Genomic DNA, 24,210 nt, shown 5'->3' with positions numbered 1-24,210 from the left:
AAACATAACCGAGTCTACTCACAAGGATTTAAGTGGGCCTAGCAACGCATAATCTCAGCCCCACCAGTAATTCTACCTGTATAGTGTTTTAATGGATAATTATTAAATACACCAGAAATATTAAAAAATAATACAAAAATAATACTTATTTTCTTATAAAAAAATAAATAAATCCCATTTGATTATAAAAAATAGTGTATATGTATTGAATGCACCTAATAATTTTTTGTGCTTCTATAATTTTATTGCATGCGCAAGCATAACCAGTTGTGGCAGAAGTTCTATTTTTCCTGTTACATTTTTTTCCCCTTTCACAATGGCAATAGATATCGGAACTCTGATTCATAAGGCTGAATTTCCGCCATTTTTGTTGAAGGATATTTCGTTTCTCCATTTATGCACTCCAACATCAATCTTTTGAGTGACCCAGAGCGCGGCAATTGGCTATAAATCCATTCCAGTAGTGATTCCATGCTGTCTGCAAAATCTTGCATGTGCCACTGCAGAAGCTTGGGAATCACTATTTTTCTCTTGCTTGTAACCCCAACTGAAGCTTCCAGATACTCGACTTTCGCTTTCTCCAATTCATTCGTCACTTCTTCAGGTGTATAAACCCTTAGCTGCAAACAATATCTTTCATTTATTAAACATGTAGAACATTCACACTCATGATCCAAGAATCTATTATATATGGACAGGCAAGTATTAGAAATGTTATATACTCACTGCTGGGGAGGACCAAGTGCCCCTGCAAAGAGCAAATGTCACGTTGGATTCTGGATACCCAAGACCATAAGCATGTCGTAGTAGCATTTCCTTCTCATCTGAAGGGCCCTGGAAGTGAAAACATCACCTTGTCAAACCATTATATATTAAAAGAGGGACCTTAAGGTGTACTGCATGTAGATAATGCAAGTATGGATATCTATTTGACTTACATGTTTTGATTCACATGGATGCCGGAGAATAAAATGCTCGATGGCCAAGGCATTCAGCACTATCCCGCCCACATTCAATGCAGCCTGAGTTAAAATAGTGTCAGTAAATTATTGATGATCAAGCATCATTTCACTTGAATTTCTGTTTATTCTAATATTTGGGCAATCTGTCTTGAATGGGTAATCATGTGCCACATATTGACATACCTTGTTCATGATTGCCAACAGTTTCTCCTGTGAGGAAGGCAGTCCATGCTCTAGAAATGCCTGGAAATTTCATAAAAACAAGTACACTTGATATTGATGTATAAGACATTTATTTGATTTGCATGATTTAGCTTAAGATGTCTTACTGTACATGCATTATGCTGGCGTTGTAGATATTGATCCAAAATGCTAGCTTCTGCTTGTAGGTCAAGAATGTCAATTCAACATTACCTAATTTATGAATTAAAACCCTGAAAGAAGTAGCAGAATATGACATAAATACTCAGATATGTCTGTTAAAAAAATCAGTGTCTTCTCAGGAAAACTGTTGCAACCTCAATTTTCCAGTTTGTGGCAAGCATTCTGCAAAATGACCGATATCTAACGAGTTTCTAGCAATGTGGATGAAGTTCTTGTAAGGTCCAATGTCCCTGATAGTGCTGTCTAAATCTGGCATAATGCAATAGGGATCAAGATTTGATATATTGTGGTTGAAAGGAAACATGCATGCTTTACAGTTGAAAGAGGTCTTTGAGCTTTTTGAACTCATACATGAGAGGCCAAGCTTTGGGATAATGGCTGATTCTTCTCTATCCTTTGGTGCCTGCTTTAGAGCAAGAAATATGCCTATTAGGCATTTGATTAGTTCTTCTGAGAGTTCATTTGGTTTCTCATCACAAATCTCTTTATACATATGGTGTTCCTTCTGCATTCTACCTCTTCTTGATTTTTCATCACCTGCACACAACAAACCAATGAAAAAGTTAAATTAGTTCCTGAAAGTGATACTGGTTCTGGTGGTTTATGTTTCTCATTTCGTGAAGACCTTTTACAATGTGTACATAAGTATGGCTGTTGTAGTTTTGGATCAATATTAATTTAGGCCCTTGAGGTCATTATAATCAGAGAATTATCTTATTTTAGACATTTGATACTAGTTAAAGCCTTACAGTTTAGAAATTTATTTCTATTTCCTGTTTATGGTTCATATTAATGCCACTATCTCTTCTCTTTTTCCTAGGAAATTATTGCTTAAATCTGGTTCATCATATACCCAAAGACACAAGTATGTGGGACTCATATATTTTGATATATAAGTCCCACTATGCATCTCGTATCTTAGATCCATGGTGAACCAAGTTGGATCTAGGAAAGAAAAATCCCTTCTGCCCCTTCTCTATTTTGATTCTACATTAATTTTTGTATCAATTAAAGCCTGGATTATTTTACAATTAACAATACTTTTTGTCTTCCAAATTTTGATAAACAAAAATGCCAAAAAAATCCATGAATTGCCCAAAATAAATTACATAGCTCAAATCAACTAATTTCCATTTTTCATGGCTGTAGGATACCATCAGCCAGTGCTGAAGGGATGTTATCATAGACAATCTTTTGATGGAGAAAATGGAAGCTTACTAGTGGAACCTGTGGAAAGCACATATGACATTTCCTCTGCAGAACCCAATGAAGCTCTCCTGAATTTCATGTTCTCTTTCCTGAACTCTTTATAATGCTTTGATCTAGATAGGTGACCGGAATCATCATCAAGCACCGATGAATTTCCCGGTCTGCATGGTGGTAAATGATTCTGGTGCCTCAGTTTCCTCTGCTGCTTCCTTTGTAGTTTCCATTTCTGAGTTTGGTTCCTCTCTTGGTACAAGTTCAGTTTCAGCTCATCAACTTTTCTCTCTAGCCATATGATCTCCTCCTCTACCATTGCTAGTTCTGCAAGAAGCCCCTGAACCTGCAGATGCACAATTCCTCTTTATAATATCAAACCCTTACAAAAACTAATATCATCTACTTAAATTGCTCTTACCTGAGGTGGAAGCAAAGAGGCAAGACATGGCTGTGATGAGACAGGACCATGGAGTGCACAGTATAAGACCTTGTTTATCATCTGTTCCTCTTCAAATTCTAATCTTAAATTTTCAACCTGCACCAGGTATACAACTAAAGGCTCAATATGAGTTAACTTCAATGGCATTTCTTCTATTGACCCAGATGAAAAAATGACATTATATTCACCTCCTTCTCTAGATCAAGCCTTTTCTGCTTATCATCTTTTTGTTGCATCAGGTAGTCTTCAAATTTCATTATTGGGGAAGAGAAGGGAAAAGAATCAAACTTGGCAATCTCAGCGCAACATTTTAGGTGCTGGCAAGTCAGAGACCCTTAATAAAACAGAGAGGGAGGGTTCACTTGGATCGTGGGTACCATTAAGGGTTTAGTTAGAAGAGAAAAAGAAGAGCTGAAAAAACTGAGGGCGTGGAAATAATGGAGTGGACAAAAAGGAGACTAACAATGTGCGGTGGAAAGAATCTTTAGCTGTAAATGGCGGTGGTAGTGGTGGTGGTGGGGGGTTGCCATTAGTGAAGAACATGGCTATCTCATGAACTTATTTCAAAATGTAAAAACAATAAATTTAGAACAAATGGACGAAGATGAGGACGTGAAGCCCATGAACAGTTTGAAACTTTTCTTGTACAAAAGGGTTTTCGCAGTCACCTCATCAAGATTCAAGAATGACTTTTATGAACAAAAATCTAGTAATTTTAATGGATAAATTCAATGTTTTCATCATATGAAAACAATGTACCAGTCAGTTGACTTCCGTTCGACGTCATTATCAATGAAAGTCAATCAGTTATAAAACACAAGACAAAACCGCCGTCTGTGGGAATCGAACCCACGACCACATGGTTAAAAGCCATGCGCTCTACCGGCTGAGCTAAGACGGCTAGCTAAACTAAAACCGCCGGTTAACAATTTAACTTAAATCAATTAATGAAAGAAATGTACTTGTCTTGGGTTCTGATGATTAGAGGTTTTTTGTAGTCAAGCTGTGCATATGATTTGTTGTATCTAGACTCCTCTGCAGGAGCTTCTGGTGAGGCTAGTACTTTTAGAAAATCTAATCTCAGACAAAAATGTTTCTCCCATAATTTTCTTTAAAACCAAGAATTATATTCATTAGGTATGGAAGTCAAGTCCTTTGCGCCTGGATGTGTTTTATAATTATATCAGGACTTGCCATTCATTGGTATTATTCGTGAAGCTTGAACCAAATATATAGTGTATTGAATTGTTCAACATGCTTGCATGAGATTTATGTAAATATGAATACGAATACATCAGTTAGGCAAGACAGGTTATGGTTCAAAAGTAGTTTAATCATTCGCAATGAGATGGGTGAAGTTATGGCCTTCTTGATTATTGCAGACATTCTTGATGTCTTCAGGGATTTTGATTCTTGACTTCATTTTTCATTCCTAGAACAGCCAACATGGTGGCTCATTTTTTGGCGCTAGTGATAACTCTTTCTTTGTTTGTATTAAGGAAATACACGATGTTATACCATAAATATTTTCATAAAAGTTACTTAATTAAAATTTTTTTTTATAAGAATGACTATGACTAAAAATTAAAGGTTTTCATTATTTTACAAATAAATTTACTTTATTTTATTAGTTTCTAAACAAAAAGAAAATAAGATGCATAAAATATATTTAGTTACCCTCTCCGTCATCAAATTCGTCTATTTTTTCCATTTCTTATACCATCATATTATTTATGACATAATTTTTTTAAATGAATTTTTTAAATTAGAAAGAAATAAATTTTTTCATTTATTAGATTTTTAAACATAGAAATTAATAAAAAAGACATTAATTGAATTAAATTCTTATAAATTTTAATTTCTAAACAAGAGAATAAGAGCAGGAAAACGAAAAAAGAAAAACAATTAATTCTTAGTCTCAAGCCAAGAAGAACATAAGAGTTACATAGCTGCCTAAATCCATGAAAAAATTTGATCCAAAATTAAAAGCAAATTTTTAATTTTACTATGGAAACTCAAATGTTTTGGGAAACTGAACTTATATTGTTGATCAGTATTGGCGTTGCATATATGCTAGAGTTGAGTACAAGTCTGATGTAATCTGTTAGAGAAATATTATTACCTAATACATGAGATAATTATCTACAGATACATACAAGGGATAATGAATATACAAGAGATAAACTTCACAAGACATAAAACTCTATCAATAGATAAACTCTATCACGCCCTTCAATTCTATTAAAGTAAAAATTAATGCGAAAGAATAAAAAATATTTTATTGAATAGAAAGAAATCTGTACAACTCTATTGATAATCTCAATTGATGTGCTGCTTATATAGCACTTAGATCTAATAAAATAAAATAAAAATTTCATCTAAATCTCAACCATTAGTTAAGATTAGGTCACTACTTAAAATTTGAAATGCAACAATTTAAAAAATGATGACTAAATCAAATATGTTTGAATTAGATTCTAACATTCTCTCCCTTAATTCAAACATGGACTCAAAACAATTTATTTTTTTTATTTTTTTGATTGGAGCACTTTTCTCCATCTGACAATTTGAGTGTTGGAGCACTTCTCTTCAACTGATAATTTTGGTGCATTTCTCATCATTTGTTGATGCATTTCTCACCAACATTTCCTTTGCTTCCGATTTTCTTAGAGCACTTCTCTCCAAAATTCAAAAAAGAAATTCTTCCTCTTGTGCTAAATTTGCTTCTTCATTTTTAAACGTGCAATCTTTTAACAAATGCCTATTTTTTTGCAATTAAAACATTGTAATTTACCTTTATGCCAACAATTCTTTTCTTCATAGTTAAACCTTTTGCAAATACCAAATTGTGGAAATTTTTTTCTTTGTGAATGACTTTGCTGCTAGAAAGGCTCCCTCAATTGTTCCTTCTTGTCTGATTGTTCTTCTTTGCTCCACAGCCTGCAAACCATCGATTAATTCTTCTCAGGGGGCTAACAAATATTTTTTCTACAATTCTTTTGTCAAGAAATTCTTTACCAAGCAGTTTAATTTTGTTGGCTATGGACACGAGCTTAGTGCAATAGTCTTTGACATTTTCAGACTCTTTCATTTTTTGAATCTCAAATTCTATTTTGAGATTTAAAATTTGTATGAAACTTGTTTGATCATTGCCTTCATACTCATCCTTGAGCAAATCCCAAGCTTCTTTTGCATTTTCACCAGCCATAATCTTTATAAAAATGGTTTCAGAAACTGAAGATTCTATACAAGTTTTTACCTTGTATTTCTTAGCTCTCTCCTCATTGTGAATTTTTATTTGAGCAAGAGTTGGAATTTTTTGTGGTAGTGGGGTAAGATCAGTATTATTTTCTACTGAATCCCATAAATCAAAAGCTTTAGATAGGACTTCATTTTGATAGCTCATATTTAATAATTTTCTCCTAAAATTATAGGGGTGAAGACAAGGAGAAATTGGTTGCGGCACTTAAAGGTTTGCCCATAGGATAACTGAGGCTCTGATACCACTATTAAAGTAAAAATTAATGTGAAAGAATAAAAAATATTTTATTGAATAGAAAGGAATTTGTACAATTCTATTGATAATCTTAATTGATGTGTTGCTTATACAGCACTTAGATCTAACAAAATAAAATAAAAATCTCATCTAAATAGTTAAGATTGGATCATTACTTAAAATTTGAAATGCAACAATTTAAAAAATGAAGACTAAATCAAACATTTTTGAATTAGATTCTAACAAATTCGAGATGGAGGAAGTTCGAATTGTGATTTTGTCACGGAGTTGAATGTGCTGAAGTTTAGGCAGAGGCTTGGTGAGTATGTCAGCAATTTGATCTTTTGAGGAAAGATAGTGAACTGTGATCTCCTTCTTGGCCACTTTGTCACTTACAAAGTGAAAATCAACCTCTATGTGCTTGGTTGCTCCTAAATTGTCACACCATAATTTCGGTGGTTGTGGAGGACTGAAATTGATGTCGCTCAACAATGATTGGATCCATGTTACCTCAGCTGTGGCAGCCCCAAGTGCTCGATACTCTGCTTCGGTAGAGGAATGAGCTACTGTTCTTTATTTTCTAGAATTCTAGGAAATGAGATTGGGACCAAGAAACATGGCAAACTTGTTGGTGGACTTGCGGTCATCTACAATTGCTAGCCCAGTCAGCATCTGAGTAGACATGAAGAAGACTATTTGGTGATTTGGTGATGTGTAATCCATGATGTCGAGTCACCTGGAGATAGCGAAGGATCTGTTTTGCTGCTACCCAATGACAATCTTTAGTATCATGCAGAACTTGGGCTATTTTATTTACTGCAAATGTAATGTCGGGTCGAGTAAAAACCAAGCATTGCAGCCCGCCAACTATGCTGCGAAATAGAGTCACATTTTCTGCTTGTGTCCCACTCGCACCATTAAGTTTGTCTTGTAAGGTTGTTGGTGTTGAGATGCCCCTACACGTGGACATATTGGCTTTAGATATGAGGTCTCCAATGTATTTTTGTTGTGTGAGAAGAAGACCAGTGGGTGTTGTAGTTGTTTCAATCCCTAAGAAATAATCGAGTCCCCCTAAATCTTTGACCGCAAAATGTTGTTGGAGTGAAGAAATAATGGATTTCATGAATGAAACATCATTACCTGTGAGCATGATGCCGTCCATATACACCATGCAAAATAGTTTCTTGTCATCTTTTTGATAATGAAATAATGATGAATCAGCGATGGAAGCTTCAAAACCTTGACCCAATAGGACATTTTTTAGCTTTTTTATGCCATTGTCGTGGAGCTTGACGAAGACCATAAAGAGATCTTTTTAGTTTGCAGACATGATCAGGTTTGTCAGGATCTTTAAATCCCAGGGGTTACTCCATGAAGACATTTTCATCCAAGTCTCCATGTAAGAAGGCATTGGAGACATCAAGTTGATGAAGTTCCCATCCATGAAACACTGCGATTGATAAAATAATTCTTATGGTCATAGGCTTGACTCTTGGAGAAAATGTTTCAAAGAAGTCGAGCCCAGGCCGTTGATGAAAACCTTTAGCCACCAAGCGGGCTTTATAGCAATCAATACTGCCATCTTGCTTCTGTTTAATGCGAAATATCCATTTGAATGCAATGATATTATCAGCACTGGACCGAGGAACAAGCTCCCATGTATCGGTTTGGATTAATGCATTTACTTCTTGATTCATGGCGACTCGCCAATTTTTGTCTTGCACAACTTTATTGTAGGATGATGGGATGTGAGGTATGGTAGACACAGCAGAGAATGTTTTTGGTTTTAGGGAACCTGTCTGACTTCGGGTAATCATTGGATGAAGTTTGATTGTCGGTTGGGTGGATGGTATGGGGTCAGCTTGTGTGGTAGGTTATGTGTGGTGAGGTTCAGAGGAAGAGGTGATGTCAATAATTGTTTATAAGCCATGTTGCATGGGATGGACACTTGTTGGATTAGGTGAATGGGAGACTACTTGCGGTGATAGGTGTCCTTGTGCATGTGGAGATGGGAGTGGTGGAATGTTGGATAAGGATGCATTGAAGTGGCTGTGTTGGCGTGGTGTCTTTGGGCTATTGGTCAGTGATGGAATATTACTTGAGGTAGGTTGAACACCTGGGGGTGGACCAAAGAATCCAGCTTGCGTTGAATATGTGGTGGGCAAAAGGGGCAATGGTGGTATGGTTGTGGTGGATGTGACCAATTTGGGTGGACCTTGGGTAATAACATTAGCACCTTCACTTAAGAAAGGGAAATCCTGTTCATAAAAGAAAACATGTCGTGAGATGAATAATTTACCAGTAAGAAGTTCCAAGAAGTGATACCCTTTATGAATTTTACTATGTCCAAGAAACGCACATTTGCTAGAACGAGGTGATAATTTATTTTGTGCATATGGCTTTAGCCATGGATAGCAAAGACACCAAAAGACATATAGCTCATTATAATTTGGTTTGGTGTCAAATAATAATTCATAGGGTGTTGATACATTGGTATGGACTGAAGGGATTCAATTTATAGTGTAAACGCTAGTCTCAAATGCATAATTCCAATATTTAAAAGGGACTTTACCATGATGCAACAGAGCACGTCCAGTTTCAACGATGTGCCGATGTTTACGTTCGTCATACCCATTTTGTTCAGGGGTGTGTGGACAAGAGGTTCTTTGTGCAATTCTTTTCTCTCTCAAATATGTGGTTAAAGCCTGAAATTCACCTCCCCACTTTGCCTGGAAACTTTTTATTGGTAAATTAAAATATATCTCAATAATTGTTCAAAACTAATGAAGGTGTTTAACACATTTGATTTGTGTTTAAAAAAATAAATCCATGTGTATTTGCCATAGTGGTAAAAAAATATAACATAATAACAATGACCATGAATAGATGCGACAGGAGACGGTCCCCAAACATCTGAACAGATAAGTTTCATCTGGAAATGGTAATTTATGCATTTTTCCTAAATGACAAGCATGATCCTTGTAACACCCCTGATTTTTTATATATTATTATTAAAAGTCTCCGAATTGGATCGAGGTTTTGGCTACCCCCCATTGTCAGATATCCCGAGCGCATCCCCGGAGTCGGAATCGGCAAAGGTAAACCCGAACCTTGCTTTTTCGTAATTTTCTAGTGCTTAAATAGGATTAAAAATTCATAAAATATTCGTGGTAGCTTAGAAAATTACGATTCTTTTTGCAATAGCTTAGTAATATTGCTAAGGACCAAAGTTTTATAATTTTTAGAGCTTGTTTGGGCAATTTTTGCAAAATGATCAATTATAAGGACTAAATTGAAATTTTTCCATATTGTGATGAATGATTGATTTGATGGGTGTGATGTGATTGAGTTGTGGATATATGGATTGTGGATATAGAAGTGTGTTTGAGCCGAGACTCACGATTTTTTTGGTCTTTTCTTTATTTGTATTGAGTCATTTGTGTTAAATAAATGTAATGTAATTGTCAGTGAGTTCTTCCTCCGCCCGGAGTAAAATATTAATTTTAATTATAATTTCGATATTATTATATGTTCATGCCCATGCATCACTTATATGCATATATTTATGTAGTTAAACTCTAGGCACGATTTATGTTGCATTCATAATCATAATGTGCCATGAGTGTTGTTGTGGTAATTTGGAGCGGTGATGTGGTGTGGACTATGGATAGGTAGTCACGGCTTGAGTTCTTCGGGACCCGCCTTCGAGGGGTAGTCACGGCTTGAGTTCTTCTCGATTTGGTTTATTAAGCGAAAGTCCGAGTTCTTGTTGGATTTAAGAGAGTCAGATAGGATCACCCAATATATTATGATTGATGCTACAGTGCGTGAGTGCTCCAAATTACCTTTTGATGCTATGATGTGAATATGATGTTGATGTTGCATTTCACGCGTGCATTAGTTACGATAGTTATAGAGATTATGGTTAAAATTGATATTTTACTCTGTTCAAAAATTTTTGAGGATATTTTTTGAGGTTAACTCGCTTTCTCCTCGCAGTCGATTACTTTGTATAAACTTGTTAAATCTTAGAATTTCCGCATGTGTTAGAAATGTTTATTTGATTTAACTAAATTATTATTTTTGGACAACTTAAATGTGCTATGCATGTTTGATGGATTGGATGAGGAGAGCTCCCATTTATTTTATGTTGATGAGTATGTGGAGGGTGCCAATTGACTATATATTGTGTTTGGTGAGTAAACTCCCGTTGGAAAGTCCATTTTATGTGTTTTCTTGAATTTGGGCCCAATGGGCCTTAGAAATGAACAGTTAAGGCTTACTACGGGCCTCGGGGCTTTACCATAGGTTGGGTCGTGACAAATGTGGTATCGAGCTTAGGCTCCAGATTCTTAGGGAATGTTTGTCTAAAATGTTGGGAAGAGTCTACTAGGAGTCACATGCGAGTATAGGATTCCTTTTCCTGTAATTCTTTGTTTCTAGATTCTACGTTATACCTGGAAATATAAGATTACCTCGGTTAGTGTCTTGATTTTCGTGGAGTACATGAAATGTGAAATAGAGTTAGTAGACATGTGAGATCTATCATGAGGATCAAGAAATGTTATATTTTTGTCGATGGGTTTAAATGGTGTGCCCATTTCGTAAGACACGAGTACATAAAAGTGAGTCTTAAAAGTCTAGATAAGGATGAGGATACCACTATGACCAAATAAGTTTGTGATAATAGAAGATTCGGAGAGATAAGAAATTAGGAGACCTAGTATCGTAGTAACTATACAATGTTCTCGATGTCCGCCATGAGATTATTGTGTACATCCCCGTGGTGCTCCATAATGAGGGTGTTTGAGATGGCTTTATGAGTTCTATATTTGCAGAGGAGTTGGGAACTCAGAGTCTAGAGTTAGAATATTGAAAGGTCACGGTTGGGTGATAACTAGAGTCTGAGCTAGATTTACAACAAGAGTTGCCATCAGACCAGAGGTTTCGGACTAGTTGCAAAGTAAAGGTGACACTTATAGAGTGAGAATAGTATACCTTGTGTGTATCAGTATGGAATAAAGTACAACTCTACTACCTAGAGAAGGTCGAAACTATGAATTGATGATTTATAGAGCTATGATATGATAAAAGAGTCATTAACTTGACATGGTTCGGCAAGGTGGTAGATGTAGTACCTTTGTTGCGAAGTTAGGATATAGTCCTATCTTTCGTAATGGATCAAGGTTATTATAATGATGACTTATGGAATAGTGTCCCATGGGACCGTAGAGTGTGGTAGAGAGTAGTTGGCTGAGAGGATACAAGTTCCATTATAGGAATCATATATAATCGATCACGATGGATGTAAATCCTTTGAATTGGATGACGGGTTTGGGTGCCCAAATCTTAAGTTTTGGAATTGAGTAAACATGGAAAATAATAATAATAATAATAGTGTTAAGAGTAATAAATTAGCGAAGATAAATCACAGAAGGCCAATGGATAAAGAAAGTGCAGAATGAAAGTTTGGGCAATTGATTGCAGATGCAATATAATCTAAATGCTAGTGGAAGTACTAGCTAGAGTGGTCAAAGGACCAAATCATATGATAACGCGATAGAGACTAAGATATAGTTAGCAAGTACAAATATTATGTTAGGAAGAAGAATGGAACCAGGATAGAATAGTCAATTTATATTTTGGTTAAGACAAATGAAATAAATGAAAGGACAACCTAAAGAGCGCATAATAAAAGGAACAAAGTTAAGATATAGGATAGGCTAAGTGTTATTCTTGGCAAGGAGAATGACAAGGATGGAAAACCCAAAATGGGACCACATTAGTGAGAAAAGTGATGGAGGTATGGAATACAATAATAATGAGTAAATGTTAGAAGGTGTGCGATGGTATTGGACTACCTAAATAGGTAGAGAAAGAGAAGTTAGTAAGAAGTTGAATAAAAGTCACTAAGGGATCAAATAGGTATGATGAGAGGAAAAGAATGATAGATAATGACACATAGGTTTTAGGTTAGACTTTTGAGATAGTGAGAAGGTAGTTAGAGGTTCGTTATGAATGTCAAACATTTTTAGTGTGATCAAAATCACTTTGTAGTGAAGCAATAACGGACAATAGTAGGGTAGAACGAAAAGTGACAAGTCCGATGGTTATAAATCGAAAGTTCAAGGATCAAATTAATGACCCTAGATAAGGGTGGAATTAGTGTTGGAATAATTTATTAGTGAGAGAAATCTTTCAGAATCAACAAAAGTTAATGGCACAATAAAAACGATGATAGATATGAATCATAGGTCGAGTATAAGTAAAGTTAATAAATTATAAAATATTATGTCAAGAAGGAAAATGGTAAAGGGTTCATGCAGATGATACCTTATAGGTAGAGCATAATTGTGCTAGGAGATGATGAAATTTGGAGAGAAAGACCAAGAAACTTAGGTGAAACGTTATAATATGACAATCGGGTGTAGTTGAATATAAGAGGATATTTTCTTTCTTTTCAAGTTTAGCTTGTGCTTTTGGTTCTAGAAGGTTATATAAGGCAAGGAGACCTAGTTATTGAGAGTTTAGTAGGCACAAATTCATACATAATTTCGATATGAGAATGAAGTGCATACCTAGTATTAAGTATGAAAGGACGAATGAGTAATGACAGAGTTAAATTGAGTTAGCTACTAAGGCTTGTTAAACTATGAGTGGAGGAAGTACTATTTATGGTTGAGATTCAATAGATGAAATTGTTGCCGATGGGTAATTTGAGGTTGAAGTTTAGAAAGCTATGGGCGATATATGATTATATTAAGGAGAATGAACACGTGAAGTATCTTGTTTGGAATTAAGGCATGACACATATTTCCTACAGCCGTGTTAGTTCAGATGGAACTTATAGTTTATGGGGCTCATATTCATCCAGGATAAGCAATTTCCTACTAAGGCTGATAGGGAATGATAATGTTCTGATAGTTAAGTTGAAAAAATAAAAAAAAAAAAAAAAAAAAATTTCTATGGGTAATTATAAGTGTTACATAAGGTGAAGAATGTGTAGTAGTAAATCATAGGGTTAGAATTCTTGAAGTAATGAAACTAGTATTCAAGATAAGACTAAGAAATAAAAAGAAAGTTAAAGTTGATGATGGGATAGACATCTTTGAAGGAAAAGGTGTAAGGATGAGATAGGACTAAAATTAAGGAATAAGTACAGCAGGTTGAAATGATACCAACAATACCAAAAATAGGAAAAGGGAAGTGGATAAGATGCAAAGGACGAAGAGAGCTCGATAGAGTCTTATAATGATGAGGATAAGGAGTGTCTAACCATTGCCCCTGTTAACACTACCTATGAGCTGAAGGATACACGTGACGCCTCGAGTTGGCCTAGGGTGTGTTTTGATGCGGAATGGAAAAGTAGTGGCTTATGCTTCAAGGCACCAAGAGGTATGAGCGTAACTATCCCACCCATGATTTGGAAATGGCATTCTTTGCACTAAAAACTGGAGACACTACTCGTATGGTGAAGTGTAGATATACACCGACCATAAGAGTTTGAAGTACATCTTCCAACAGAGGGATTTAAACTTGAGACAGAGGAGATGGATGAAGCTTCTGGAAGATTATGATTGCCCCATCCAGTACCACCCTGGGAAGGCCAATGTAGTAGCAGATGCTTTAAGCAGAAAGACTGTTGATTCAGGAGGTACATGAGTTGATGGATCAAGGTTTAATCCTAGATCTTTCAGATGATGGGGTATTGTTGGCTCACTTTTCGAGGCCGACTTGAGGGACAGAGTTAGAGTTTCCCAGACCAACAATTGATGAAGATCATAGAAAGAGTAAGGTGAAGGTGGTGAGTTTGGGTTTGCAATGATGGCGCCCTAGTGCAAGGTTCTAGGATATGTGTGCCCGATGTGGACAACCTCAGAATGAAATCATGCGAGAGGCACACTATACAGATTCACCTGTGTTCCACCAAGATGTACCATGATGTGAAAGATAGCTATTGGTGGAATGGCATGAAGAGAGACATAGCCGACTTTGTGTCCAAGTGCTTGACTTGTCGAAGGTGAAGTTTGAACACGACCGTCAAGGAAGAGAGCTCCCTATCCCGTAATGGAAGTGGGAAATGAGTACTATGGATTTTGTGTTGCCTGAGGATATGATTCGATATGGGTAATTGTAGACCGCTTGACCAAATCACCACTTCTTAAAGACTACATACTGATGCCCGGCTACATTCGAGAAATAGTCGATTGCATGGAGTTCCTGCCCATAATATCCGGTCCCAGTTCACTTCTTGGTTTTGGAGAAAGTTGCAGGAGGCACTTGGCACACAGCTGAACTTCAGACGGCTTTCCACCCTCGCATGCATTTGACAAGGACGATCCAAACATCAAGACATGCTTCGCATGAGTGTTTTGGATTTTGGAGGTCAATGGGATGAGCAGCTTTAGTGGAGTTTGCCTACAACAACTATCACTCCAAAGATAGGGTTGGCACCCTATGAGGCACTATATGGAAGAAAGTGTAGGTCTCTCTGTGTTGGATGTAAATGGGGGAAGCAAGGGTGCATGATGTAGATCTAGTGCAAGACACTTCGCAGGTAGTTCCTTTAATCGAGAACGATCGAGGAAAGTTATGCACCCAGACGAGGGATGTGGAGTTTGCAGGCGACTATGTATTCCTCAAGGTATCTCCAATGAAGGGAGTCATGAGATTCGGAAAGAAGGGCAAGTTGGCACCTCAAGATATCTGACATTTTGAGGTTACGGATAGAGTTGGAGCAGCTTGTCTGGAGCTACCACCCAACCTCTCTCACGCTCATCCCGTGTTTCACATCTCCATGCTCAGAAATACATTCCGATCCTTCTCATGTCACTGGATGTGATAGAGCTAAAAGAAAATTTGACATTTGAGGAGCACAGAGCCATAGTGGACTACCAAGTGAGATACCGAGATCAAAACAGATCCCTATGGTTAAGGTTTTGTGGAGGAGTGGAAGAGTGCACTGAAGTCGAACGGGACATGCGTAGCAAGTACCCTTATTTGTTCAATGTATAATCATGTGCTTTATTCGCTTGTGTAAAATTCGAGGACGAATTTTAAGAATGTAACACCCCGATTTTTATATATTATTATTGGGCTTCGTAGGTATTCTCAATTCATGAATTAATTTCCGCGAACAGACTCTGGAAAAGTCTCCGAATTGGATCGAGGTTTTGGCTACCCCACCATTGTCGTGCATCCCGTTCGAAGTCGGAATCGCAAAGGTAAACCCAACCTTGCTTTTTCGTAATTTTCTAGTGCTTAAATAGGATTAAAAATTCATAAAATATTCGTGGTAGCTTAGAAAATTACGATTCTTTTGCAATAGCTTAGTAATATTGCTAAGGACGCAAAGTTTTATAATTTTTAGAGCTTGTTTGGGCAATTTTTGCAAAAATGATCAATTATAAGGACTAAATTGAAATTTTTCCATATTGTGATGAATGATTGATTTGATGGGCCCAATGGGCTGTGTGATGTGATTGAGTTGTGGATATATGGATTGTGGATATAGAAGTGTGTTTGAGCCCTTTGCAGTTGGGTAGGTCCTAGGTATAGGAGACTCACGGATTTTCTGCATGACTTAGGACGATTTGGTCTTTTCTTTATTTGTATTGAGTCATTTGTGTTAAATAAATGTAATGTAATTGTCAGTGAGTTCTTCCTCCGCCCAATTGTCACAAGTCCGTGAGTAAAATATTAATTTTAATTATAATTTCGATATTATTATATGTTCAAGATGCCCATGCATCACTTATATGCATATATTTATGTAGTTAAACTCTAGGCACGATTTATGTTGCATTCATAATCAATGTGCCATGAGTGTTGTTGTGGTAATTTGGAGCGTAGCAGGCGTGTGATGTGGTGTGGACTATGGATAGGACGGGTAGTCACGCTTGAGTTCTTCGGGACCCATTCCTTCGAGGGGTAGTCACGCTTGAGTTCTTCGACCTCGATTTGGTTTATTAAGTCCGCTTAAGTTCTTCGGCACGTTGGATTTAAGAGAGTCAGATAGGGATCACCCCAATATATTATGATTGATGCTACAGGTGCGTGAGTGCTCCAAATTACCTTTTGATGCTATGATGTGAATATGATGTTGATGTTGCATTTCACGCTACAGGTGCATTAGTTACAGATAGTTATAGAGATTATGGTTAAAATTGATATTTTACTCTGAGTCGAACGCCACTCCTGCTCAAAAATTTTTACGAGGATATTTTTTGAGGTTAACTCGCTTTCTCCTCGCAGTCGACATGTATAAACTTGTTAAATCTTAGAATTTCCGCATGTGTTAGAAATGTTTATTTGATTTGGGTCTGTAAACTAAATTATTATTTTTGGACCTGTAAACTTAAATGTGCTATGCATGTTTGATGGATTGGATGAGGGAGCTGAGCTCCCATTTATTTTATGTTGATGAGTATGTGGAGGGTGAGCTGAGCTCCCCAATTGACTATATATTGTGTTTACAGGTCGGGTGAGTCGAAAACTCCCCGTTGGAAAGTCCATTTTATGGCCGGACTCTGTCCGTTTGTTTTCTTGAATTTGGGCCCAATGGGCCTTAGAATTGGGTAAATGAACAGTTAAGGCTTACTACGGGCCTCGGGGGCTTTAGGCTGGCCCAGGTCCTAGTGCCGGTCCGGCCCATAGGTTGGGTCGTGACAATCCTAAATGACAAGCATGACATGGAAATTTAGAAGATGAACTACAATATAATTTATTTAAATTGAGCACTTTAGAGACAATTGTAGAATTGGTATGATCGAGTCTCTCATGCCAAGTTTGAAAGGTGGTAACATTTGCTTCAAGGTAGATGGATTTGGACAACTAAACTGGAAATTGATAAAGCCCATCCTTACTCTGGCCTTGGAAGAGTATCTGTTTCGTGCGGATATCCTTCACAAGAAACAAGTTAGGAAAGAGTTCCATAGAAACATTATTTTGTTTTGCAAAAGCATTCACAGAAATTAAGTTGTGATGAATAAAAGGAGATTGCAGAATATTATGAAGACTGAAAGGAACATTGTTAGCACAAATATTAGAAGAGCCAACATGAGTGACAGGAATTGTATTACCATTTCCGAGAATAACTTCGTCAGTTCCTTGATATGGTTTGTGTTGAGCAAGATTTCCCATATCCATGGGAAGGTGGTAATTTGCACCTGAGTCCATGGTCCAAGTGTTCATTGGTGGGGGTTAGTTGGCAACAAAATTTGATGAAGGTTTTGGTTGTGTAAAAGGAGGACCATTGAAATTGGTGATTCGTGGAGATGGACATTGTCTTGCTACATGTCTGGTACCATTACAATGATGACAAATGATAGAAGATGGATGACATGGCTGTTGATAGGAGTTGTAGTGGGAAGATCATCCACGACCCCGGCCAAACTTGACATCCATCTTAAGTTGGGCCTTGTCACTAAGTAGGAAAGCATACAAATCATGATTTCCATTGAAGTATTTTGCGCTTCAATAGCTCTTATGAATGGTCTGTAGGATGAGTCCAGACCCTCCATAATATCATTCACTAACAATTCGTCGAAGACACCACATTGTAGAGCTGCAAGTTGATCTGAAATATTCTTGGCCCTTTTCATGTATTCATCAATTGTCTCATTGCCTTTCTTTGGGTGCTTTAGTTGTTTTCTTAATTGCATAATCTGAGTTCTTGATCCATGAGAGAAAATGGCCTTTTACTTTAGCCATACTTCACGAGCAATAGTCAAACCAACAATTTGAGGTAAGAGTGTCTCCAAAATTGAACAAAACAACCAGCTCATCACTAACTAGCCTCGGCAGAACCAATCATCATAATCAGGATTGGGAGTGTCATCATTATTGCCTTGTGCAGGAGGTGTTGACTTTGCTGAGATGTGCGAAGCCAATTTGCAACCATGCAAAATGGGCAGAAGTTGGGCTTTCCATAACAGGTAATTCGCGAAAGTTAGCTTGATGGGCTAACATTTGGTAGTGAGGGAGTAGACGAAGAAGAGGAGGAGCTAGAAATCAAGGCTTGAGTGGCGTTCATGGTTGTACAAAAGAACGGAATGTGAAACCAAGAGAGGGTCTGATACCATATAGAAACTCAAATGTTTTGGGAAAACTGAACTTATATTGTTGATAAGTATTGGCGTTACATATATACTGGAGTTGAGTACGAGTCTGATATAATCTGTTATAGAAATATTATCACCTAATATATGAGATAATTATCTACCAATACATACAAGGGATAATAAATATACAAGAGATAAACTTCACGAGATAAAACTCTATCAATAGATAAACTCTATCAAGATATAAAACTCTATTATTTACATGCAAACAAACTTGCAAGAAAACTAAAAACAGCTTTCCTTCCACCCACCATACTCTTCTTCTTCACGGTTGCCATTTTCCACCTAATACAACCAAACCAAGCAAGCAACCATAAGATTACACAATAATGAATGTGTGCATTAGTGAATCATATATATTTAAATTCAATTATAGCACGTTACTCATGAAACTTTTCTGTTTAGATAAGCTTTCAAAATACCTTGAGGGTGAAAGTGACTCCAACTTGAATCTCTCCATTGTAACATTGATCAGATTGAACAATGCTATACTTTTGAGGATGAAGTTCAGCAGTTCCATTCTCCACTCCTAATTCCAACAAATCCTTCACATAGATCCTATATACAAAAATTTTTAAAACATTAATTAATTTCTTTAATTTGCTAAATCAATTTTATTAAAGACTTAGACTCCCATTTCATATTTTCTTCCCTCAGGTAAAGTTAAAATAAATAAATAAATAGAGGTAGTCTTACGTAGCATGGCCAAGCAAATCATCAGCAGAGAAGGTGTCCTTGTCCATGATTTTTAAAATGAGCTTGTACTCTTCACCTTGCCCTGGATATTCCACCTTGAATGTGAGTTTCTCATTCCACACTGGATTTCCACCTTGACCTACATTATTGATTCATATCTTCACATTAATCAAGTTGATTGTGCTTGTTTGGTATTGAAATTGGAGAGTCTTCCAAAATCACTTCAGAAGAAAAAAAAAGAAACATCATTTTAAATGCTGTTCTCGACAACAGCTCCAAGAATAATGTCAGACAGGCCTAAGCATAAGCATCATTAATCTGGTGGAAACAGCTATGCATGCTTGTCCTTCAGAATCAAATTCTTGACTTGCACTATTAATTAATTCTTACCTAGTGGGTTTATAAACGTCGGATCTCAGGTGTTGAGAAGTATGCAAGGGTATAGGGCATTCACCGAAAGCGATGCGCCATGCCGGCGCCCGGGTGTGGTGTTAAGTGAGCAAAGGTTCCCACGTCATGGACGGGTGTGGGTAAAGAAGTTAGTCCATATGACAAATAATAGAACAGATAGTGGAACATAACACAAAATAGACATAGAAAACAATAGAAGATATCATAGAAGGAGACCAACTAGGAAGGAACAGGATAGGAGAAGGATTAGGGTTGGTACTTGGAATGTTGGATCACTTACAGGAAAATTAATGGAGCTTGTAGATACCTTGGAAAGGAGAATGGTGAATATTGCTTGCATTCAGGAGACTAAATGGGTAGGAGAGAAAAGCAAGGAAGTGGGTAATTCAGGGTACAAACTGTGATTTACCGGAAAGGAGAGAAACAGGAACGGAGTGGGCATAATCACAGACAGAACATTGAAAGAATAGCTGTGAAAAGAATAGGAGATAGAATTATACTAGTAAAGATAGTACTAGAAGGAGAAACAATAAATATAGTTAGTGCTTATACCCCACAAATAGAACTAGATAGTGAGAGTAAACAAATGTTTTGGGAAGATATGGATGATTTAATGCAAAGCATTCCGAATGAAGAGAATGTTTTCATTGGTGGAGATTTGAATGGACATGTAGGAAGTGATAGGCAAGGTTATGAGAATGTTCATGTAGGTTTGGGTTTTGGCAGTCGAAATGAGGAGGGAAAAAGTATCATAGATTTTGCTATGTCATACGATTTAATACTAGTAAATACCTACTTTATAAAAAGAGAGTCATATTTAGTAACTTTCAAAAGTGGGCAACATAGAATCCAAATCAACTTTTTCTTAACCAGGAAGATAAATAGAGCTCTGTGCAAGGATTGTAAGGTCATTCCAGAACAGGCTTTAACAAGTCAATATCAGTTAGTGGTCTTGCATGTCAAGTTTAGGAATAATTCAAGTAAGGTCAGAAGAAATAGTGTAGCTCGAACAAAGTGGTGGGAGTTCAAAGGAGTAAAGCAAGTGAAATTCAAAAATGAGTTTCTCGAGTCCGAAGCATGGAAGCTGGATATGGAGGTCAATGATATGTGGATACAGATGGCATCAAAGATTAGAGAAATAGCTAGAAAAGTACTCAGAGAGTCTAAAGGACATGGACCACCCTCAAAAGAGAGATGGTGGTGGAATGAGGAAGTACAAAAGGTAGTGAAGAGAAAAAAAGAAATGGTATAATAAATTAATTAAATGTGATAATAATGAGGCATATAAACAGTACAAGATAGCAAAGAAAGAGACAAAAAAGGCAGTTAGTCAAGCAAGAGCACAGGCCTTTGAAAAATTATATGAGAAACTTGGAACTAAAGAAGGGGAGAAAAATATTTATAGATTAGCAAGGAGGAGAGAAAGGAAACGTGAAGATCTCAATCAAGTTAGGTGCATTAAGGATAAAGAAGGAAAAATGTTGGCGAAAAATGAGGACATTAAAGAAAGATGAAAAAATTATTTCAATGATCTCTTTAATAATACTCAAAATGATAATAGCGTGAATATAGACTATAGAACAATAGAAAAGAATGTGAATTATACTAGAAAGATTAGATCTTTAGAAGTAAAGGAAGCATTTAAGAGAATGAAAGTGAGCAAAGCCTGTGGACCCGATGGAATACCAATTGAAGTGTGAAAGTATTTGGGAGATATGAGAGTGACATGGTTAACTAAATTATTTAATAAGATTATAAACTCAAAGAAAATACCTGATGAATGGAGGAGGAGTATTTTAGTACCTATTTTTAAAAATAAGGGAGACATACAGAGTTGCTCAAACTATAAGGGAATTTAACTCATGAGTCATACTATGAAGTTGTGGGAGAGAGTTGTGGAACATCGACTACATCATGATACTTCTATCTCTGTCAATTAATTTGGCTTCATGCCCGGTCATTCAACTATGAAAGCGATCTTTTTTATTAGAAGCTTGATGGAGAAATATAGAGATGTGAAGAAAGATCTACACATGGTTTTTATTGATTTAGAGAAGGCTTACGATAGTTTTCCAAGAGATGTCTTATGGAGTGTGTTAGAACAAAAAAGGGCATCTATTAGGTACATACAAGTGTTGAAAGATATGTATGAAGGAGCAACTACTATTGTGCGCACAGTAGGAGGGGACACAAGAGATTTTCCGATCTCAATTGGATTACACCAATGATCAACTATAAGCCCTTATCTTTTTACATTAGTTTTAGATGAATTGACGAAACATATACAAAAGAGTATTCCTTGATGCATGATGTTTGCGGATGATATTGTTCTGATAGATGAGACGCGAGAAGGAGTCAATAGAAAGCCAGAGCTTTAGAGAAGTACTCTAGAGTCAAAGGGCTTAAAGTTAAGTAGAACGAAAACAGAATACATGCATTGCAAGTTCAGTGAAGGCCAAACTAGTGATAGGGAAGGAGTTAATTTGGATGGAGTGTTACTGTCCCAAAGTAATCACTTTAAATATTTCAGCTCAATCCTTCAAGTAGATGGGGGATGTGAGGAGGATGTTAGTCATAGGATTAAAGCCGAATGGTTGAAGTGTAGACGTGTCACGGGAGTTTTATGTGATCACAAGATTTCCAATAAGTTGAAAGGAAAATTTTACCGTACAGCCATACAATCTGCTATGTTATATGATAGTGAGTATTGGACACTGAAGGAGTCGTATGCGTTTAAGATAAGAATTGCGAAGATGAGAATGTTAAGGTGGATGAGTGGCCATACTAGACTAGATAAAGTCTGTAACGAGAGTATTAGAGAAAAGGTAAGAGTGTTGCCAATTGAGGATAAGTTGAGAGAAGTGAGATTAATGTGGTTTGATTATGTGAAGCGTAGATATACGAAGGCTCCAGTTAGACAAGTAGAGCACGTTAGGTTAAAAAAAGGGTAGACCTAAATTGACTTGGAGGAGACTAGTACAACATGATCTAGAAGTATTACAGATTTCTAAAGATTTAGCCCAAAATCATTTAGAGTGGAGAAAGTGAATCCATATAGCCGGCCTCAAATTTTTGGTATAATGGTTTAATTGAATTGAGTTGTATGCTCAAGATGGGTTGGTGAAAGACATTTAGCCGACCCCAAATTTTTGGTATAATGGTTTAATTGAATTGAGTTGTATGTTCAAGATGGGTTGGTGAAAGACATTTGTGAAAAGTTTCATGAGCATGGAATCTTTATATGGTCCCAATGTTCAGAATTAAAATTGGCTCGAAACTAGATGACTTTAATTTTGAATTGAAATCAAACCCAAATGAATAAGAATTGAATGATTAAAATCATATTTGAATTGAATCAAAATTGATCAATTTAATTTTGAATTGAAATCGAATTTTCATTTCTAAATAAATAAATAAAAAAGTTCAATTATGCTATGTTTGTTCAAACTGAAATCCAACCAGAACTAGATTTGATTTGAGTAAATGAGAAACTAACCTCTGGCGACACTGCTCTCGCGCTCTTGGTTTTTGTACTTCACGATAACATATGGATCAATCTTACCTATCATCACATATCAAAATCAAACAGATCAATTTCTCAATTTACCATAAAAATGTCCAGAAATCAAGAAAATCAAAGTTTTTAAAATACAATTTTATGCGGTTTTATCTGGATTTTATGATCCATGAATAAAATTGATTGGCAAATACATAATAGCCCTCTGTAACTGAGTGTTTGAGTAGAATCAATCGGCAAATCATTTGAAACAAAAGGCAAAGAGGAGAACAGGAATAAGAGAAGACAGAAACCAAAGAAAAGAAGAGAAAGAAAAATTATCGCAGAGATGGCCTTAAGCTCTAACTCTAAATACCTAAGAAATCAGTGCCTCTGAGGCCTTTTGCATTCACCAGCTGCACTTCCAATAGCCCAGTAGCCATCTCCGTTTCTTGAATCTTGCTTTAGGATTGAATAAGACACCTCTGGAGATCAAGAAGAAGAAATTTCTAAAGGTATATATAGAGCTTACGGGAAATGAGCAAGTGGATTGGGATAGTTCCAAGAAATTTCTTCTGAAAAAAAATGTTAGTCAAAAGGGAGAATTTTAATTTCTTAATTAGGTTCTCGCAAAAAAGAGAAAGGAAAGATTTAGGAAAGCTCGATTGCCATTAACAATGCTTTTATTATTAATTCTTTTAAAAATATCTAAAAGCTTTTTTTATTTAACCTATTAATTCAGTGGATAGAGCATATTTTCTCTTTATAATTTTTTAAAAATGTGCCAAACTCTTTATTTTAAATAATAAAAATTTTTAATTTTTTAAAAATAGGAAAAAAATATTATTTTAAAAACCTTTACATAAAAGCCTTATCCCTTTCCGAACAGAATTTAATTGAGTTTTATAAGAGGTTTTATCATTCAAAGTGTCCCTTCAAACTAAACCCAATATTTTTTTTTTCATATTTATAATTTTATTTATTAAATATGATTTATATAT

General features: G+C 36.2%; 3 protein-coding genes and 1 non-coding gene across 7 annotated transcripts; all 4 read right to left on the bottom strand.

Annotated features, from left to right (window-relative positions):
* Nucleotides 1-223: 223 nt before the first annotated feature.
* Nucleotides 224-3,624, bottom strand: LOC110644125 (uncharacterized). 3 transcript variants are annotated; one of them, XM_021796753.2, is made up of 10 exons: nucleotides 3,177-3,624; nucleotides 2,968-3,084; nucleotides 2,565-2,892; nucleotides 1,698-1,883; nucleotides 1,481-1,595; nucleotides 1,297-1,396; nucleotides 1,146-1,205; nucleotides 939-1,022; nucleotides 727-834; nucleotides 224-620 (listed from the first exon to the last, which is right to left on the bottom strand). In XM_021796753.2, exons 1-10 carry the CDS (start codon nucleotides 3,243-3,245, stop codon nucleotides 312-314), a joined length of 1,476 nt encoding a protein of 491 aa, XP_021652445.2. In that variant the 5' UTR covers nucleotides 3,246-3,624; the 3' UTR covers nucleotides 224-311. The 3 variants fall into 3 exon arrangements, with proteins under 3 accessions (XP_021652445.2, XP_021652446.2, XP_021652444.2); XM_021796754.2 differs by having other exon boundaries at nucleotides 1,481-1,883; nucleotides 2,968-3,101; XM_021796752.2 differs by having other exon boundaries at nucleotides 1,481-1,883.
* A 192-nt stretch (nucleotides 3,625-3,816) lies between these two features.
* TRNAK-UUU (transfer RNA lysine (anticodon UUU)) lies at nucleotides 3,817-3,889 on the bottom strand. The gene has a single exon. It is a non-coding gene; the product is annotated as a tRNA-Lys (tRNA).
* A 1,304-nt stretch (nucleotides 3,890-5,193) lies between these two features.
* Nucleotides 5,194-23,923, bottom strand: LOC110644131 (16 kDa phloem protein 1). 2 transcript variants are annotated; one of them, XM_058151760.1, is made up of 6 exons: nucleotides 23,586-23,923; nucleotides 23,210-23,275; nucleotides 19,303-19,441; nucleotides 19,029-19,164; nucleotides 18,802-18,891; nucleotides 5,194-5,212 (listed from the first exon to the last, which is right to left on the bottom strand). In XM_058151760.1, exons 1-5 carry the CDS (start codon nucleotides 23,650-23,652, stop codon nucleotides 18,832-18,834), a joined length of 468 nt encoding a protein of 155 aa, XP_058007743.1. In that variant the 5' UTR covers nucleotides 23,653-23,923; the 3' UTR covers nucleotides 5,194-5,212; nucleotides 18,802-18,831. The 2 variants fall into 2 exon arrangements, with proteins under 2 accessions (XP_058007743.1, XP_021652455.2); XM_021796763.2 differs by lacking the exon at nucleotides 5,194-5,212 and having other exon boundaries at nucleotides 18,583-18,891.
* Nucleotides 7,849-8,301, bottom strand: LOC110644126 (uncharacterized mitochondrial protein AtMg00820-like). The gene has a single exon (XM_021796755.2). The coding sequence runs from the start codon at nucleotides 8,299-8,301 to the stop codon at nucleotides 7,849-7,851; it is 453 nt and encodes a 150-aa protein (XP_021652447.2).
* Nucleotides 23,924-24,210: the final 287 nt, after the last annotated feature.

This window comes from Hevea brasiliensis, chromosome 8 (genome assembly GCF_030052815.1).
Source record: "Hevea brasiliensis isolate MT/VB/25A 57/8 chromosome 8, ASM3005281v1, whole genome shotgun sequence".
NCBI classification, from domain to species: domain Eukaryota; kingdom Viridiplantae; phylum Streptophyta; class Magnoliopsida; order Malpighiales; family Euphorbiaceae; genus Hevea; species Hevea brasiliensis.
This window is presented reverse-complemented; position numbering and strand designations above follow the sequence as displayed.